At 38.6% G+C, this 18,648-nt stretch overlaps 1 protein-coding gene across 1 annotated transcript; it reads right to left on the bottom strand.

Moving 5' to 3' along the window:
• Nucleotides 1–5,243: 5,243 nt before the first annotated feature.
• LOC111896775 (alkane hydroxylase MAH1) lies at nucleotides 5,244–6,844 on the bottom strand. Its single transcript, XM_023892759.3, has one exon. It carries the CDS (start codon nucleotides 6,842–6,844, stop codon nucleotides 5,315–5,317), a length of 1,530 nt encoding a protein of 509 aa, XP_023748527.1. The 3' UTR covers nucleotides 5,244–5,314.
• Nucleotides 6,845–18,648: the final 11,804 nt, after the last annotated feature.

Raw genomic sequence — 18,648 nt, 5'->3', positions numbered from 1 at the left:
ATTATATTTCACATATGAAGATCCAGTTAAGGTGTATGTTGATAATAACTCTGCTATCTTACTCTCGAAGAATCCTGTGTCACACAGTCGAAGCAAGCATATCAACATAAAGTACCATTTCATTTGGAAATATGTGAAAGATAGAGTGGTTGAGCTGGTGCATTGTAGCACTGAAGAGCAACTAGCTGATTTTTTACAAAGCCTTTGCAGACAGAAAGATTTCAGAAAATGGTAAAGATGCTTGGCATGGCATGCATAGTTGGTTTAGGGGGAGTGTTAGAAGTCAAACCCAACTTAGTCAACACAAGTCAACAAAAAGAGGTTAAAAATAAAAGTCAAGAATGGTTATCAACAACGTTCTTAGTTGTTAAGCATTCTTAGATATTAAATTTTCTTAATCATTAAGTATTCTTAATTATGAAGTATTCTTAGCCATTAAGAATACTTCCTTATTAAGTTTTAAATTAACCTTTAATTTTTCTTCTAAGTTAAGTATTTCTTAGTTTTTGATTCCTATATAAGGACCTAATGTTTGTAAGAAGAATGTAAGTGAAAAGAAAGAAAAGTAAGTAAAATAAAAGTTAACGGAGCCGTAACTCTCATTTAAATAGTTGAGTTGTTCTTGTGTGAGATTAATTTTACTCTATCGTCTTTCTTTATAACCACTAACACCATAAAAGCTGTAACACCCCAATTCTGGTATGATATTTATATATTTATTTTTATCAAGTTTTCAGGAGGGACTCGACGAGTCAGTAGCCAGACTCGTCGAGTTGAGTCGGGATTTTGAGCACGTGTAAGTTGGCGACTCGACGAGTCCATATTCCGGACTCGGCGAGTCCGCCAGTCTGGATGAAACCCTAATTTCAAGGGTTTGCACCCTATTTAATCAACTTTTGGGACCTCAAGTCAGCTCCCATCACCCCTCAGAGCATCATTCTTGAAACCCTAGAACCCTCTTAGCTTTTTTGTGTGATTTGGTGTGATTCTTTGAAGATCTTGAGAGAAGAAGGAAGGTAGATCAAGAGGAGAAGAAGGAGATCCAAGACCCTTGTGGCATTTTAGAGTATAGTAAGGTATAACTCGACCCTTTTTTGTTTCTATGCTTTAATCCCCATTGGAACACCACTAGAGTTATTCTTGAACCATTTCTTGGCTTGGTAGTAGCATAGAGGACACATTGAGAGGAATAGCCTTCGGATCTAGCTATGTTTGAGTTCCAGAAGCCTAGATCTCATACCTTTATGGAGCTATATTGCATGAAATCCCTAGATCTACTCATATAGTGTGTTTTGAGCCTTAGAACCTTCATTGGCGTTTATTTATGTGTAAAGTTGGAAACTTTACGTGTTAAATAAGCCCTGAGAACCCAGATCTACGAATGGAATGAACTGGATTCAAGCAGAATCGAGTATTCAGTGATTGCATACGCATGACTCGGCGAGTCGTTCTTCAGACTCGACGAGTCGAGTCGCGAGTCCCCTGTTTTCCCCTTTTCGAGTTATGCCGAGTGGATCTAGTGAGTGGGAGTGGACTCAGTGAGCTGGAGGTTAGACTCATTCATGGAAGGACTCGGCGAGTCAATGCCCTAACTCGGCGAGTCCAAGGCAATCTTCATGCCTCAAGAACAGACTCGACGAGTTGTTCATACAACTCGGCGAGTTACAGCCAGAGTGTTCATCTGATGAAGGAGAACTCGACGAGTTGTTCATACAACTCGGCGAGTCGGATGCAGATTGACTGAGTGTTAGTATCAAAGAGGAACTCGCCGAGTTTATGCCAAGCTCAACGAGTAGTAGCGTGTAGAAGAAAGAAGGTGAGAGTAAGGACTCGACAAGTTGGTGACCCAACTCGACGAGTCAGGTCAATTGAATGTTGACTTTGGCCAGGGGTAGGATAGTCATTTTACCCTCAGTATTATTATCAGTATTTGATTGTTGGTACTTATGGAAATTGTAGCCAGGGTGAAACCGGAGCCGCAACAGACAGATTCCGGAGCAGTTCTTTCAGCAGCTAGGCTACGAGGTGAGTTTTCCTTCCAGTAGGAACGGGTCTAAGGCCACAATGTCGGCCCGTTTAGCTAGCAGTAGCTTCCGGATTTCGGTCCGATGCAGTAGTTAGTATGTTTGATGCCTTCGTGGCTCAGACAGGATTTATGTGTCATGTGTTCCGGGATACAGCCCGATGCAGTATGCAGTTATGTGTTCATGCTAGTTGATATGTTTATGCTATGCTATGTTATGATCAGTCAGCTTCCGGGCTTCGGCCCGATGTAGAGGGCAAGGCCCTTGTTAGTTCCGGATGTCGGTCCGATGCAAGGGACAAGGTCCCAGTTAGTTCCGGACTTCGGTCCGATGTAGAGGGCAAGACCCTGGGCAGTTCCGGACTTCGGTCCGATGCAGTTTCCGGACTTCGGTCCGATGCAGTGGGCAAGGCCCAGTAGGTGTTATATGTTACTGTATGGTATGTGGTAGTTTGGGGGAGCTCACTAAGCTTTGTGCTTACAGTTTCAGTTTTGGTTTCAGGTACTTCCGCAAGTAAAGGGAAGAGCTCGGGATGATGACATTGCACACACCACAACTTCAGTCTTATTCCTGGGAGTTTGTTTTGATTCATAGTTTGATTTGGCATAAATGTTCATGACATTTTATTATGGGTTGAGATATTTGACACATGGTTTTATGCTGTGACGATCAGTATATGATTTTTATTATTATTAAAACAAAAATTTTTGGGTCGTATTTTTGGACGTTACAAAAACCCATTACATCCAGAAAGCCTTCCAAATGGTCACAAAGTTAGTAAAAGAACTAGGATTATTCTATATTATTATGGCATGGGAAGGATGAAAAATATATGGGGTAAGGATTGTATGGAGTTAAAGCCTAAAAGATGGATCTCAAAGGAAGAAGGGATTAAACAACAACCATCTTATAAGTTATCGACATTTAATAGTAGACCAAGGACTTGTTTAGGTAAGGACATGAGTTTCACTCAGCTAAAGATAGTGGCATCTACGATCATCTATCATTATCACATTGAGCTGGTGGAAGGTCACCCAGTGTTTCCAAGCGCTTCCATAGTACTTCGGATGAAGCATGGCTTGAAAGTGAGATTAACCAAAGGGAAAATGACACATACGCCCTATGAAGTTTTTAGAATTTATTTTTTTAGTCACTTAACTTTTTAAATGACTTTTTAAGGAAACAAATTTGGTTTTGTCGGTTCCAATAAGTCCTTTTTAAGAAAATGAAGGGGTAACCCGGTTACCCCTTATGCCAACTCATTTATTTTTATATTTTAATAAATTAAAAAAATTAAAAGGTCCCACAACATTAAATCTCTCTCTCTCTCTCTCTCTCTCTCTGAGACTAACAAACCCCTTGCATCCCTCTCGTTTTCACTATCTTTTATAGACTCAACAACAACCAAACACCCACCTATGCTGTTACTTTTGCTTTCCTTGTTCCATCAGGCCAACCATCCTCCTCCCCTTTATACATAAAGCCAGAACCAAAAGAGAAGAAGTCGAGAGCTGTCACGGCAGCCCCCCTTCCACTCACTCACTACTGCTGATTGTGTCGGACCAAGTTCTCTTTCCCTTTGAATCTCTCGTGCTCCTGTCAAGCAATTACTACCGAGAAACTCGCCAGAGCTACCATTATAGCTTGTTTGCTCCCTTGGATCGGCAATCACTTCTTCTCCTTCGCAAATTATGTCTCGAACAAGGCTATTCCTTCCGATTCCCTCCATATTCAACTCGATTTCGCACCAGAGGAGTTTTCTGTTGTCAATTTGTGTTTCTTTTCCTGCTCGCATCTTCTTTCCTTGATAGCAAAAGTACGATGGTGCTTTCTTTTCATTCATTGATCAACCAAGGGACGAAATCCCTTCCTCTTTGCATTCAATCGGCAACCACCAGACCATTTGTTGCTTAGTGTTTCCTTCTTGACTATAGTCGTTCGTTCGTGTTTCATTTTTTTCCATTGATCGATTAGACAAGTGACGACGAGGGGCATAAAAGCCCTAATTTCTTTTGTTTCCTGGGTAACAATTATTCAATTGAGAGAGAGAGAGAGAGAGAGAGAGAGAGAGAGAGAGAGAGAGAGAGAGAGAGAGAGAGAGAGAGAGAGAGAGAGAGACCCTTAAACCGGCTAAAACACGTAAAGGGGACTAAAAGAACAGGTTGCCCATAACTTGGTTCCCTCGTAAAACCACGGAAAAACTTAATGACTAAAGGGTAAACCCTAAACAATTCATAGGCTATATATGTCATTTTCCCTTGACCAAATTACAATAAGTGAAGTCAATATCTGAACCAAATATTCTCGAAAGAAGGTAATAATAGATTCGGTGTGAAATTACTATATACATATGCTGTTCTTGGTTTATAACTTTATTAAGTTTCTTAATAAAATCCTCCCGGATAGGTGTTAGGCATATAGTTACCGCCACATCAGCCGTTGATATTTCATCTATGTTCGGGAGTTAATTTCTGTAATGTTATTTTTAAAATAAATATTTAACACCACTAGTTTTTGTAGTTTACAAAAAGTGCAAAACTTTTGGTTGAAGTTGTATTTTGTTGACATTTGAAAGGTACGAGAATCTCTGGTTTAGTTAGTAAATCGTGTGTGGTTAAATTGCTAACTAAAGTTGATCCAAGTTTAAAGGGAAACTTCCATGTAGACAGTTCCCTTATTTTTTGCAAGTACTGTTATACGTGAGGAATAGACACCAGAAAGGGCTAGTAGGTATAACCAAAAAAACAAAAGAGAAAATAGTACATGAAAGCTTGCAAAAGAATTTGTAACCCTATTACACTTTGGTTTTTGGAGACTTGCATTTGAGGGTAATAAAGTTGTCGGGAATAGGTTGCCGTGTAAAACTTCCACAACTCTCGTGCTTTGTTTTGCTCCGATAGGTATATATGTTTGCCACTCTGTGAAGAGTTGCAATGAGGGAAGAGCTCACGTACTTGTCCTTCTTTGTCCAGTTGAATTTTCTAAAGGTTGTTTTGTATTTTGTAGACAAGCGTATTAGATGAAGGAGAGAGACATAATTAAAGAGAGAACTTCAAGATATCATTTTACAAACCTAATATCTGAGATACAAAGAAACTTCTATATATATAGAAACTTCCAAACATAGGTGACATATATGCCAACAGCTGATGCATATAATGATCATGTTCTTAATTAACACACATATGCAGCAGGATTTATTAGAAACTCGAACTCACTATCAAACAAAACATAAAATTGTAATTTGATCACACCAGATAGATTTATTACGTTTTCTTCTGGTATTCGGCTCAAATATTTTCTTCACTTATTTTGGTTAACCTCACCTTTAGGCCATGCTTCATCATAAGTACCATGGAAGCGCTAGGAATAACCGGGTGACCTTCTACCAGTTCAATGTGATAATGATAAATGATTGTAGATGCCACTATCTTTAGTTGAGTGAAACTCATGTCCTTACCTAAGCATGTCCTGGGCCCACCACTAAATGCCACGAACTTGTTAGATGGCTCATGTTTGATACCTCCTTTCTCTGAAATCCATCTTTCAGGCTTGAATTCCATGCAATCCTTACCCCATATCTTTTCCATCCTTCCCATGCCATAGTAATATAGAATAATCCTGGTGTTTTGACTAACTTGGTGGCCACTTGGAAGGATTTCTGGCTGTAATGGAATTTTGTGGTTAAAAGGAATAGCAGGGTAAAGCCTTAAGGCTTCGCATAGAGCCCCATGAAGATAAACCAGTTTTCCTACCTCTTTGGAATTCCAGTTCTTCTGATCATCTACTTTCATCTCCAGAAACGTCTGAATCTCCTCTCGGATCTTTTCCTCTACGACTGGATTTTTTGCAACGAGATAGAAAAACCATGAGAGAGTTGTGGTAGTTGTATCTCTTCCTGCACCCATTAGGGTCACTATGGTATCCCTTACAAAGTTTTTGGGAGGATATCCAAAATTGCCGCTTTGGCTTTTGAACTCTGTTACCAGGGATGTCACTAATCCAAAACTTTCATGAACATGTTCACTTTCCATGTTACTGGATTCGTGTTGTATTCTAGCTAAGCACTTGTCTACAAAGTGATCAACTGCATTGTATGCCTCACTCAGCTTCTTCTCGTTCCCCATTTTCAGTAGTCGTTGTAGTTTCCAAAAGATTGGGGGCAAAAGATGCCTGTACAACATGCCTTCTGTAATATCTACCCAGGCTTTCTCACACCGAATGTAAGGAAAATTGGGAGACAAGCTTTGCGGGTCATATTCTAAGAGCACCTTGCATATAGTGTCAAAAGTGAATCTTTGAAATACGTCCTGCAAATCGATCTCCATGCCCGTTTTGGAAATAGACTCTAATACTGGCAAAAGCCCACTTTCCACCTTCTTCCAGACAACTGCTTCAAGAACACTTTGAAAGTTGGGTTGTGTAAAGAGAGACTTGATGGTTTTGCGGTGAATTTCCCATAAATGTCCGTCGATATTAACGATTCCATCTCCAAAAATGTCGAACAATTTACGGTAATTTTGCCCTTTTGGATAATTAGGAAAGTTCTTGCTCAAAACATGGTGGATGTCTAATGGGTCTGTGGTAAGGAGCATATCCATGTTGGCAAACCAAGGCCCTTTCAACATGAAAGTACCGCCACTACGATTAAGATAAATGGCCAAAACATCATGGAGTCGGTGCAAGTTTGTGAGAATTTCAGAAAACAAACCAAGAGGCAGCCAATTTCTATCCTTGAGAGTTTTTAGCTTTTGAGGTTGGTAATGAAAAACAAGAAAAGAAAGGAAAATGATAATGATCAGGTATTCAAGGAAAACCATATTGAATAAACACAAAGATGAACTTAGGTGAGACGGCAAGGAGGTTAAGCAATACAGTGGTATATATAAAAGAAAAACACTCCATGCCGCATGTACCTACTAACATACACTATTAATTTTCAATAGACAAAACCATGGTCATCAAAGTTTACTAAAAAGTTACAAACTCAATTTTTACTAAAACATTTTGAAGAACATGGTCCATGACTCCATGTAGTTTCCAAAACATGTGTGAAAGTTTTTTTTTTTTTTTTTTTTTTTTTTTTTTTTTTTTGCTAAAGGTGTGAATTTTGTTAGTTAAGCCCTATCACGTGCGTTGAATGTGGGGGTAATTTGGTATTTTCAAGTTTAGCAGAGACTAAGTTTGTTAACATGCGTAAACCACATGAACTATTTATGTAATTTTCTCTCTCTCTCTCTCTCTCTCTCTCTCTATATATATATATATATATATATATATATATATATATATATATATATATATATATATATATATATATATATATATATATATATATATATATATATATAGATTGATATTAGAAAAGCTGAATAAATTAAACGAAAAACACTAACAAGATGCTAGCGAAAAAAGATTACAAAGAGTTTAAAAGAAGGTTTTCAAGCCATAAATTTCAATCAATGTGGAGTTTATGTTTCTTATGCACTACCCAACAATACGTGAAAGAAACAATATCATCCAATATATTATCCATCCTAGGCTTAACACGATCGAAAATGAGTTTATTCTTGTACTTCCAAATATTCCACTAAGTAATAGAGATAATAACATCCATGAGCAGCTTTCGGGTGGCGGTGGCAGCAAGCAAAGCTGAAAAACGAAATCCTCTAACTCCATAGTTGTTTGGATCGAAGGGAACTCAAGATCTCACTACTTCTAAACCTTGGCTAAAACATCTTTCAATATATCACACTCTAAGAAGGTGTGATTATGATTCTCTAAATGATCCCCACATATAGAATAAAGATGACTAGGAACATGAATACCTCAAGCAATCGGGTTATCTTTAGTGAGGAGCCGATTAAACATATATCTCCAGTGAAATATATTAATCTTTATATGAATAAACGTATTCCAAGTTGTAGGTCTAGAACCATGAGGTAACGTAAAATCATCAATAAGATGGCGGGTATCCTTAACTGTGAAATCAACCCCATTGCCCAAATCCCAAATCCAATTGTCAGAACGACTACAAAAAAACACACTACCCAACATCTCAATCAAAGTCGTGAATTAAGACATTTCAACCCCTCCTATTGGTTGTCTCCTCCAGCTTCAATGCCACAACTGATCAACTATCCGATCAATAATAAGGTAGTCTTGATTAGAATCTAACGCCACAAGTCTGGAAAAAACTTGATCAAAAGTGACATCCCCAACCCAAATATACTTCCTAAAAACCTTATGTGTACCATTCCCTATAGATTTCTTAATAGAATTAACAGGAACAATTTGTCTCTCATGCAAAGTTCGAGTAACAGTAATAATAAACGACCATACCCCTTTAACTATACTACCTCTACAACCAATAGCAAAACATCATGAGTCACCATGAATAGATTTAATAACTCTAACCCTAAGAGCTTCATGATTATTCAAAAAAAATGTCACCGCCACTTTAGCATTAAAGCCTCATTAGAAAACTACCGATACCAAGACCCCCCCCCCCCCCCCCCCCCCCCCCCCCCCCCAACTTGTTTGTCAGCCAAACCATCTTCCATTTAACCCAACCTATTTTTCTTTCTTCTATATATGCTCCCTAGAAAAAAGAAGCTCTCAAAGACTCCAACAAATTATCAATTTAACCGACATTTTGAATAAAGAGTAATAATAAATACCCAAAGAGTCTAGGACCGATCTAATCAAAGTAAATCTACCACCAATGGACGAAATCATTTTTACCTTCCACCCTGTTAACTTCTTTTTAAACTTTGACACGAGCATATCCCAACTCCCAATCCTAGCCATATTAAGACCAAATAGAACCCTAAATACTTAAAAGGAAAAGAACTAGGTTCACATCCTCCCACTATAGCAAAATAATGAACCTCAGCATCAGAGACACCAATCCCATAAATTTTTGATTTATGAAAATTTATTTGAAGAACTGAAAACATCATAAAAACATTTCAAAATCCGTATCAAATTCTCCATATTTTCCTTTTACCAATGACCCATAAAGATCGCATCATCTGCACATAATAGACGCAAGACCTGAATAGCAGGGGAGCCATCACATAAGGAATAAATAGATTAGAATCCTCTACATACAACATAGCTACATTTAATGTCTCTATAGCAAGTAAGAAAAGAAAATGAGATAAAGGATTTCCTTGTATAAGGCCTCGCTCAAGAGAAAATTCGTCAGGCTTCCATTAACTAAGACTCTAAGACTGATGATCTAGAAGACACCAAACAAGCTTTAATCCACCCAATCCATCTATGACCGAAACCCAAGAAAGCCATAGTACCAAGAAGAAAATCCCATGAAACAAAATCATATGATTTTTCAAAGTTAATTTTTGTAACGCCCAGAGATTCGAGCTAATCAATTTAGAGACAATAAATATCAAAAATGATTTTTTTATGGAAGATTATTTACAATAAATAATCTTAACTAAGATGTAGCATATGTCACAAGGTTTCCGTGCATATAAAGAAAACTAAAATCCAAGTTATAACGAAGAAGTTATGACCAATCGAAGTTTCACGACAAAACTGGCACGACATCGAGAATCGTAAAAAGTAAGTTTATGATAAAGTACTTTTTGGCCTTAGTAACCTAAACTAAAGTTGTAGAGTACGTCTCCACCTACACTAGATATAAAGAACGTCAAAAACGGAGTTCGTATGCAAAAATTATGACCTTTCGAAGATGTAGGTGTCTGAGGGCATGACATGTGGCAGAAACCCTAGCCGCCTCAAGTCCACGACATTAACATTAAGTCCACGAAGTGAAACTAGTCAAAGACATTAATCGAGGCTAGAAAACACGTGTTAAGGCTATGGGATGACTCATGGAAGTTCACGACGTGAACTTAGGTATTTCATGACGTGGAAATGCCATCCGGGCCCCTTTTGAAGCTAGAACGCAAATGGCAAGCCTACGAAGTGATTCAACAATGCTTCACGACATGAACATCAAGTCCACGATGTGAATGGGCCTAGAACAGCCTATAAATAGCAAGTAAGACCCTTTCTCTCCTTACACCAAACCTTCTTTCCTCTCTCTCTCTCTCTCTTATTTGTTGAAGTCGTTCCGCATTACGAGCCTAAAGATCATGAACTGCTGACCGTTTCTAGTTAAATTCTAATCAAATCACGCTACTAAGGTGAGTGCATAGTCCCTTTCATGAACATGATTTTCATACAAGTATTAAATTATATGTTTATGTGTGAAATATTTGATATTGACTAAAATACATGGTAAAAGCATATATATCTGATAAATATATGATGATTTAAGATACAGAGTAGACGTAAATAAATTAAGAGGAATATTGGCTAGTAACTCCTTGTAAGTACGAGTGAGATGTATACGAAGGGAATAACTTTAAAACTTGTCATTGATCCGAGAGTATGAATTAGACTTAGCCAGTTGTCCTTAGTATGAGAGTGTGGATAGGACATATTTATTTTTTATTAATCCGGGAGTATGGATTAAGACATAGTCAATTGTACCTAGTCCGAGAGTATGGAATGGACATAGTTATTGATCTAGGAGTTTGAATCAGACATACCTGATCTAGGAGTATGGGTCAGACATACCTGATCCGTGAGTATGGAGTAAGTAAAGAGGTTAATTTTAGATCTGAGAGTATAGATCGTGTGGTTGTGAGGATCGACGGGGTGGGGTAAAGTTGCTTATGTATAGTGCAATTGTATATTTTGTGACTTCTAATTGTTGGAATAGTGTCTAAGGCTGTAACTATATCCGGTTGTGCATGGTCCTTTTGGGTTGCCTTCACCATAGCAACTTGATAGGATGATTTATTAAGAGAGAATAAATATTATTAATATATTATGGGAATAATATAATGAATAATATATTTGTTATTTGATTAATATATAAGTCATAGAATTAATTAGAATTAATTTGGTGACTTAAAGAGATTAATTAAATAAAGGGGTATAAACTGTCAATTGTTTGATAGTTAAGCTTTAAACTGTAAATCCATTTGGATATACTTTGGACGGATTCTAAGAGCTTTAGGAAAGCTAAAAATCGTCCATATGCTTATCTAGGAATGGATTTGGATAGCCTTAAGAGAAGATTATCTGATAGGGACTTATCTGTAATCCTTAAGGAGTCTACAAGTATAAATAGACCCCATGGCTGATGGAATTCGACACTTGACCTAAAGTAAGGAACCTCTGGTCGAATTCCTCCCCTCTCCTCTCTCCCAAATCATCCTCCTTGCTTTGGTGTTTGTAAGCCATTAGAGGAGTGACATTTGTGACTCTAGAAGCTCCAAGACCTCAAGATCAACAAGGAACTCAAAGGTATGGTTCTAGATCTGTTTTAATGTTCTTGTTTAACCTAATTAGTAATTAGAAGTCTTGGATTCAAAGCATGTTTATTAGAAAGCCTAGATCCAAGCATTAGGGTTTTGCATGCGCACATAGGAAAGTTCTTATGGCTAAAACCCATCAGTGGTATAAGAGCCTAGCTTGGTTTTCTGTAAATTGTTGCTTGATTAACTGAAACAAACCTGCAAAATTCGAATTTTTTGGTTTCTGAGTCATGGACTCGGCGAGTCTCAAAGTGGACTCGGCGAGTAGGCCTGACTCGGCGAGTCCATTTGTGCACTCGGCGAGTCCAGGCGTCAGGAATGGCCAGATTCGGGATTTCTTTGTGTTTATCTTATCTTAACTTACCATAAACTAATTAGATCAACATTAATTCGTTTTTCTGATAAATATAACTATTATCTTGATCTAGTTAAAGGTAATTATCAACTAATTAAATATTTAATTTCCTTATATGATAATTAATTAATTATTTTAATTATTTTGGTAATTATCTTAAAAGAAATCTTGAATAAATCAAATATAGATAATTAGGATATTAATTGTTAATTGGAATTATTTGTTATTTGATCCTCCATGTTTTAAATGTTTAAAAACCTACCCTCATGTTTTGAAATTTACTTTTGTGATTAAAAGTTTTAATTTAGACAACTTAAATTTCAAACCCTAGATTTTAAAAGTTTTAAAATACAACCCTATACTAATATGATATTACTAGAATAATATATATATGTATAACTAAATGCTAGTCTTACCGTTAGTAGGCCTCATTCACGAAGCCGATCTATAAGGTGGGTATAAGGTTGCGGCCTATAAAATGGCGCTTAATGGGTGTACACTCACACCCACCGCTTGCTTGATTGGTGGAGGGTCGTTAGCCGAACGGGTAGGATAGGGCAACCTCATCCTCTCATTAAAAGTATAATAAGAAATACAAGTAACTACACATATTTCAAAAAATTTCCCAATCCTAGTTACTTTAGGAAAAGTGAATTGATGCAATCCCATGAAATTACACTTTGCACCTTGCTAAGATGTTAGTGGAGCGTGTGTGGTTTACCGGCACACTAATTGGTTCTAAGCGAAGGTGGCAAAGGGTGATTCGTTGTTTATCATAGTTCAATGGAGCGTGTGTGGTTTACCGGCACATTGAATAGGTGATTGTTACAATGAAGGCGCCATGTGAATTTGCATGGTAATTCACACCCGCTTTGTGATCCTCGGCATCCCAGTCACAAACAAGAGGGGCATATCGAGATTTAAACATGCCATTGAATAGTTTCAATGAATCTCATCCGAACCTAGGAATTCTCAAAAACACTTAGGACTAATAGTTTAAGTTTCGTGATGGAGAATTAGTGAATCGTCATTCACTTACCTTCAATTTATTTGCATGTTAGATTACGGCATCCCTTTTCTAGTATGTAAATGTTATTGTTGGATCCTAGCCCTAATTTTCTTATTGGGTGATAATTAGGGATTCTTATTCTAATCTATCTTTGTCCTTTTCTAATTATAGATGTCAAACGCAAACAACGCTGCTGCTAGTTCTTTCACATTGATGAGCCTTTGCCAAAAGGTCACCTTTGATGGAACGAACTTTAGCGAATGGATAAGATACATTCGCACCATTGCTCGCTATGAGGACAAAGAGTATGTCCTTGATGAGAAGCTCGAGAAAATCAACACCGAAATCGCTACTCCAGCCGAAATCACCGCCTTTGAAACTCATGAGCGAGATGCAACGAAGGTACATTGCATCATGATCGCCACCATGAACTCCGAATTCCAAAAGTCCTACGAGGACATGTACCCGTACGAGATGCACCAAGACTTATTGGAAAGGTACCACCAAAACGCGAGACAAGAGAGGTACGAGATTTTCACTAACATGATTTCCGCGAAGATGGGTCATGGAGAATCTCTTACCGTGCACTTGCAAAAGATGCAAAGGTATGTTGACCGCCTCCGCAAGTTAAATGTTGACTTCGGTGAAGACTTGGCAATCGACATGGTGCTTCACTCTTTGCCTCCGATGTACAATCAATTTAGGATGACCTACCACATGAACAAAGAAGAGGTCACCCTAAGCAAGCTCCAAGGTCTCTTGAGGGTTGCTGAGAGCAACTTTAAAGACAAGTCTGTTGCACCTACTCCCAATCCGCCCGCTGCTCCTGTCTTGGCTATTGGACAAGGGAGGGGGAAAGAAGAGGAAAGCTTCATCGAAGAACTATCGCAAGGTGAAAGCCCGAGATGGTGCCTCTTCTAGTGGGACCAAAGTTGATCCCGCCAAACCCTGCTCCAACCCGAAGGAGGCAGAGTGTCACCACTGCCACAAGATAGGACATTGGAATAGAAGCTGCCCGGATTACCTGCAAGCAATCAAAGAAGGAAAGATCAAGCCATCTTTCGCAGGTATATATATACAATCAAATCTAACGATTCTAATCATGCTAATTCTTGGGTTCTTGATACCGGATGTGGTTATCACATTTGTTCTAATGTGCAGGGACTAAGAAGAAGTAGGGATGTGGAGCAAGGAAGGATCAATCTAATCATGGGGAACAGAAGATCGTCGCCTGTAACCAAGATTGGAGTGTATTCCTTAGTGCTTAGGAATAGTTTAGTTTTAGATTTGAACAATTGTTGCTATTCGCCAGAAATGGCAAGAAACATCATTTCATTTCATGGTTTGTTTAGACAAGGATTTAGATTTTCTTTTAATAATGAGAACGGTTCTATTTTGGCTTATCTAAATGGTGTCTTTTACTTTGAAGCTATACCATGTAATGGAATATATGAAACTGTTATGATTGTTGATGACTTTGGAAATGATGTTTTGAATATTGATTCTTCCACTAGTATGGATAAAGCATCCTTGTGGCATTGTCGTCTTGGACATGTCAACAAGAAACGCATAGCCCAACTCCAAAAGGATGGAGTGTTGGAGTCATTCGACCTTAGGGAAGATGACACATGCGAGTCTTGTTTGCTTGGAAAGATGACTAAGTCGCCCTTCACAAGTACTTGTGAAAGGGGCGAGGGTCTATTGGACCTAATACATACCGATGTATGTGGACCATTTAGATCAACCACGAAGGATGGAAACCGCTTCTATGTGACTTTTACCGATGACTATAGTAGATATGGGTATATCTACTTAATCAAGCAAAAGTCAGACACCTTTGAAAAGTTCAAAGAATTCAAGAATGAAGTGGAGAATCAACTGGGCAGGAAAATCAAGATGCTTCGATCCGATCGAGGAGGAGAGTACCTAAGTCTTGAATTCCACGATTATCTCAAGGAGTGTGGAATAGTTTCGCAATTGACGCCTCCTAGGACACCGCAGTTGAATGGTGTGGCAGAAAGGCGTAATCGAACCTTATTGGATATGGTTCGCTCTATGATGAGTCGTGCTTCACTACCAATCTCTTTTTGGGGGTATGCCTTAGAGACTGCCGCCCATATCCTTAACCGAGTCCCTACTAAGAAGGTTGCCAAAACACCTCACGAGATGTGGACAGGGAAAGTTCCCTCGTTGGCACATATCAAGGTTTGGGGTTGCGAGGCTTTCGTAAGACGAGATACTCACGACAAGCTTGAACCTCGAAGTGAGCGATGTATTTTCATCGGCTACCCGCAGACATCCTTTGGATATCTCTTCTATAGACCGAAGGACAAAGTTGTCTTCGTTGCGAGGAGAGGAGTTTTCCGAGAGCGAGAACTCATAAGCCAAGGAGACAGTGGGAGGCAAATCGAACTTGAAGAGATTCAAGAGTCGATGGATGAAGGAACCTCTACCGCTGGCGCTCAACCCGAGGAGGAAACTCCGGTTGAACCAATTGACGAATCCTTACCTCTTAGACGTTCCGATAGAGTTAGAGTTCATCCCCAGTTCTATGGCTTTCATATTACTACCGAAGGGGACACGTATATTAGTGATGGTACACTAGTAAATCTTGATGAACCTAATAGCTACAAGGAAGCCATGGCAGGCCCGGAGTCTGCAAAGTGGAAAGAGGCAATGGATAGCGAGATCCAATCCATGTATGATAACCAAGTTTGGAATTTGGTTGATTACGTGCCCGGACGTAAGACCGTTGGGTGCAAATGGATCTTCAAGAAGAAGACCGACGTGGATGGGAACGTACACACATATAAAGCGCGATTGGTCGCGAAGGGCTTTACTCAAACTCCCGGAGTTGACTATGATGAGACCTTCTCACCAGTTGCGAAGATTAAATCTATTAGAGTGATGTTAGCAATTGCCGCATTTCATGATTATGAGATTTGGCAAATGGATGTCAAGACCGCTTTCCTTAACGGAAAGTTGGCTGAGGATGTTTACATGGCTCAGCCAGAGGGGTTTGTGGATCCGAAGCATCCGGATAGAGTGTGTAAGCTTGAGAAGTCCATTTATGGACTTAAGCAAGCATCTCGCAGATGGAATCTTTGTTTCGATGAGAAAGTCAAAGAGTTTGGATTTGTACGAAGCGAAGACGAATCTTGTGTATATGTCAAAGCCAGTGGGAGTATAGTAAGCTTCCTCGTTCTATATGTCGATGACATATTACTCATAGGAAACGACATCCCGACTCTGCAGGAAGTTAAGTCCTGGCTCGGGAAGTGCTTCGCTATGAAGGACCTCGGAGAAGCCTCTTACATTTTGGGAATAAGGATAATAAGAGAAAGAAGTAAGAGACTAATTGGACTTAGTCAGAATACTTACTTAGAGAAGGTACTAAAACGTTTTAGTATGGAAAACTCGAAGAAGGGAGAACTACCAATACAAAGTAATGCCAAATTGAGTAAGACTCAAAGTCCGAGTACCGAAGCTGAAATAGCAGAAATGAGCCAAATACCATATGCTTCCGCAGTTGGCTCAATCATGTACGCTATGACTTGTACTCGCCCTGATGTAGCCTTCGCTTTGAGCATGGTTAGCAGATATCAAGGGAATCCTGGCAAAGCACATTGGATTGCGGTGAAGAATATCCTTAAGTACCTTCGGAGGACAAAGGAATGGTTCTTAGTCCTCGGAGGGAGTGATGACTTGAAAGTGCGAGGGTATAGTGACGCCAGTTTTCAAACCGACAGGGACAACTACCGTTCGCAGTCGGGCTGGGTCTTTACCCTAAATGGAGGAGCAGTGACATGGAAAAGTTCCAAGCAGGAAACCGTAGCTGATTCAACGTGCGAATCAGAGTACATTGCAGCGAGCGAAGCATCAAAGGAGGCAATATGGCTAAAGAACTTCATCGGTGATCTTGGAGTCGTACCTGCCGTAAAGGAGCCAATGGAGATTTTCTGTGATAACGAAGGTGCGGTTGCCTTAACCAAGGAACCGAGGGATCATGGTAGATCAAGACATATCGACAGAAAGTATCACTTCATTAGACATCGTGTAGAAGAAGGACAACTCGTAGTGAAGAGGATATCATCAGAAGATAACCCAGCAGATCCGCTTACGAAGGGACTGAGTAGGGTTAAGCACTTGCAGCATGCTAGGAGTATTGGGCTGAAGGATGATATTAGCATAGATTAGATAGTATTAGAAACGTGTAATAGATAAATGTAATTGACATTTGATGATTAAATAAAGGAGTTTTATTTATGAGTAATGTTACTATCTTATGTTAATTGTTTAGCTATTGTTTCACTTTGCATGTTTTGACTTCCAGAATAATTGAGTTTATTAGGAATAATCGAATTGTTCAAATGGTCCACAATCGTTCATGTGTTGGGAGTAGATATGAAAGAAGATTGTCATGAATTGGTGTGTAGAGTGTCTAAATGGTGTTAGACATAGCAAAGGATTGCTGCAACGTTCATGAGTGCTTATGAACTAGTTTTGAGCATTGGAATAAACCCGCGCTTGCTGGAATCACCTTATGGAATAAGATATAAAAGGTGATCGCAAGACGATAATATCATATAGTCTTAAAACCTAGATATATGGTTTATTATTTGTTAATTGATTGTACATTGATAATACGAAAACGCATCAGTAACTTGGTGTTATAAAACGTATTGTTGTGTATAGTTGGTAAATGAATTAGTAAATGCATATAAGTCGAAGTTTATCTGTAACTTTTATCTAAGAAGGTAAAAGCGATATCTCGGCCGCTCGATGATTTGATTTGACTTATGTGCCGGGCCCGGTCAGAACTGAATTGATGTGTTCGATTAAGTTCTATGTCAAATAAATCAGAGATCGAGAAACCTAAATGCTTGACTAACCATTCCATAGGATTGTCAGCATGATATCTAACAGAGGACTGTACGTTCCCTTATCTAAAGGACAAGATTGATTAGATCCGAGTTGACAGCGTCTTTGAGAGCTACGATTGCAAACCAAATTGTACTTGTATAGTTACTAGACTTATCCAAGTGGGAGACTGTTGGAATAGTGTCTAAGGCTGTAACTATATCCGGTTGTGCATGGTCCTTTTGGGTTGCCTTCACCATAGCAACTTGATAGGATGATTTATTAAGAGAGAATAAATATTATTAATATATTATGGGAATAATATAATGAATAATATATTTGTTATTTGATTAATATATAAGTCATAGAATTAATTAGAATTAATTTGGTGACTTAAAGAGATTAATTAAATAAAGGGGTATAAACTGTCAATTGTTTGATAGTTAAGCTTTAAACTGTAAATCCATTTGGATATACTTTGGACGGATTCTAAGAGCTTTAGGAAAGCTAAAAATCGTCCATATGCTTATCTAGGAATGGATTTGGATAGCCTTAAGAGAAGATTATCTGATAGGGACTTATCTGTAATCCTTAAGGAGTCTACAAGTATAAATAGACCCCATGGCTGATGGAATTCGACACTTGACCTAAAGTAAGGAACCTCTGGTCGAATTCCTCCCCTCTCTTCTCTCCCAAATCATCCTCCTTGCTTTGGTGTTTGTAAGCCATTAGAGGAGTGACATTTGTGACTCTAGAAGCTCCAAGACCTCAAGATCAACAAGGAACTCAAAGGTATGGTTCTAGATCTGTTTTAATGTTCTTGTTTAACCTAATTAGTAATTAGAAGTCTTGGATTCAAAGCATGTTTATTAGAAAGCCTAGATCCAAGCATTAGGGTTTTGCATGCGCACATAGGAAAGTTCTTATGGCTAAAACCCATCACTAATATCTATATATATATATATATATATATATATATATATATATATATATATATATATATAACATTGTGGGATTGAAATCCCTATATAATCACTAGGTTTC

Source organism: Lactuca sativa, chromosome 8, assembly GCF_002870075.4.
Source record: "Lactuca sativa cultivar Salinas chromosome 8, Lsat_Salinas_v11, whole genome shotgun sequence".
Lineage (NCBI taxonomy): Eukaryota > Viridiplantae > Streptophyta > Magnoliopsida > Asterales > Asteraceae > Lactuca > Lactuca sativa.
Note: the sequence above shows the minus strand (reverse complement) of the source record. Positions and strands in the feature narration are given on the sequence as shown.

Excerpts from the sequence above, each read along its gene's own strand:
- LOC111896775 (XM_023892759.3), bottom strand. The coding sequence starts at position 6,844 with ATGGTTTTCCTTGAATACCTGATCATTATCATTTTCCTTTCTTTTCTT.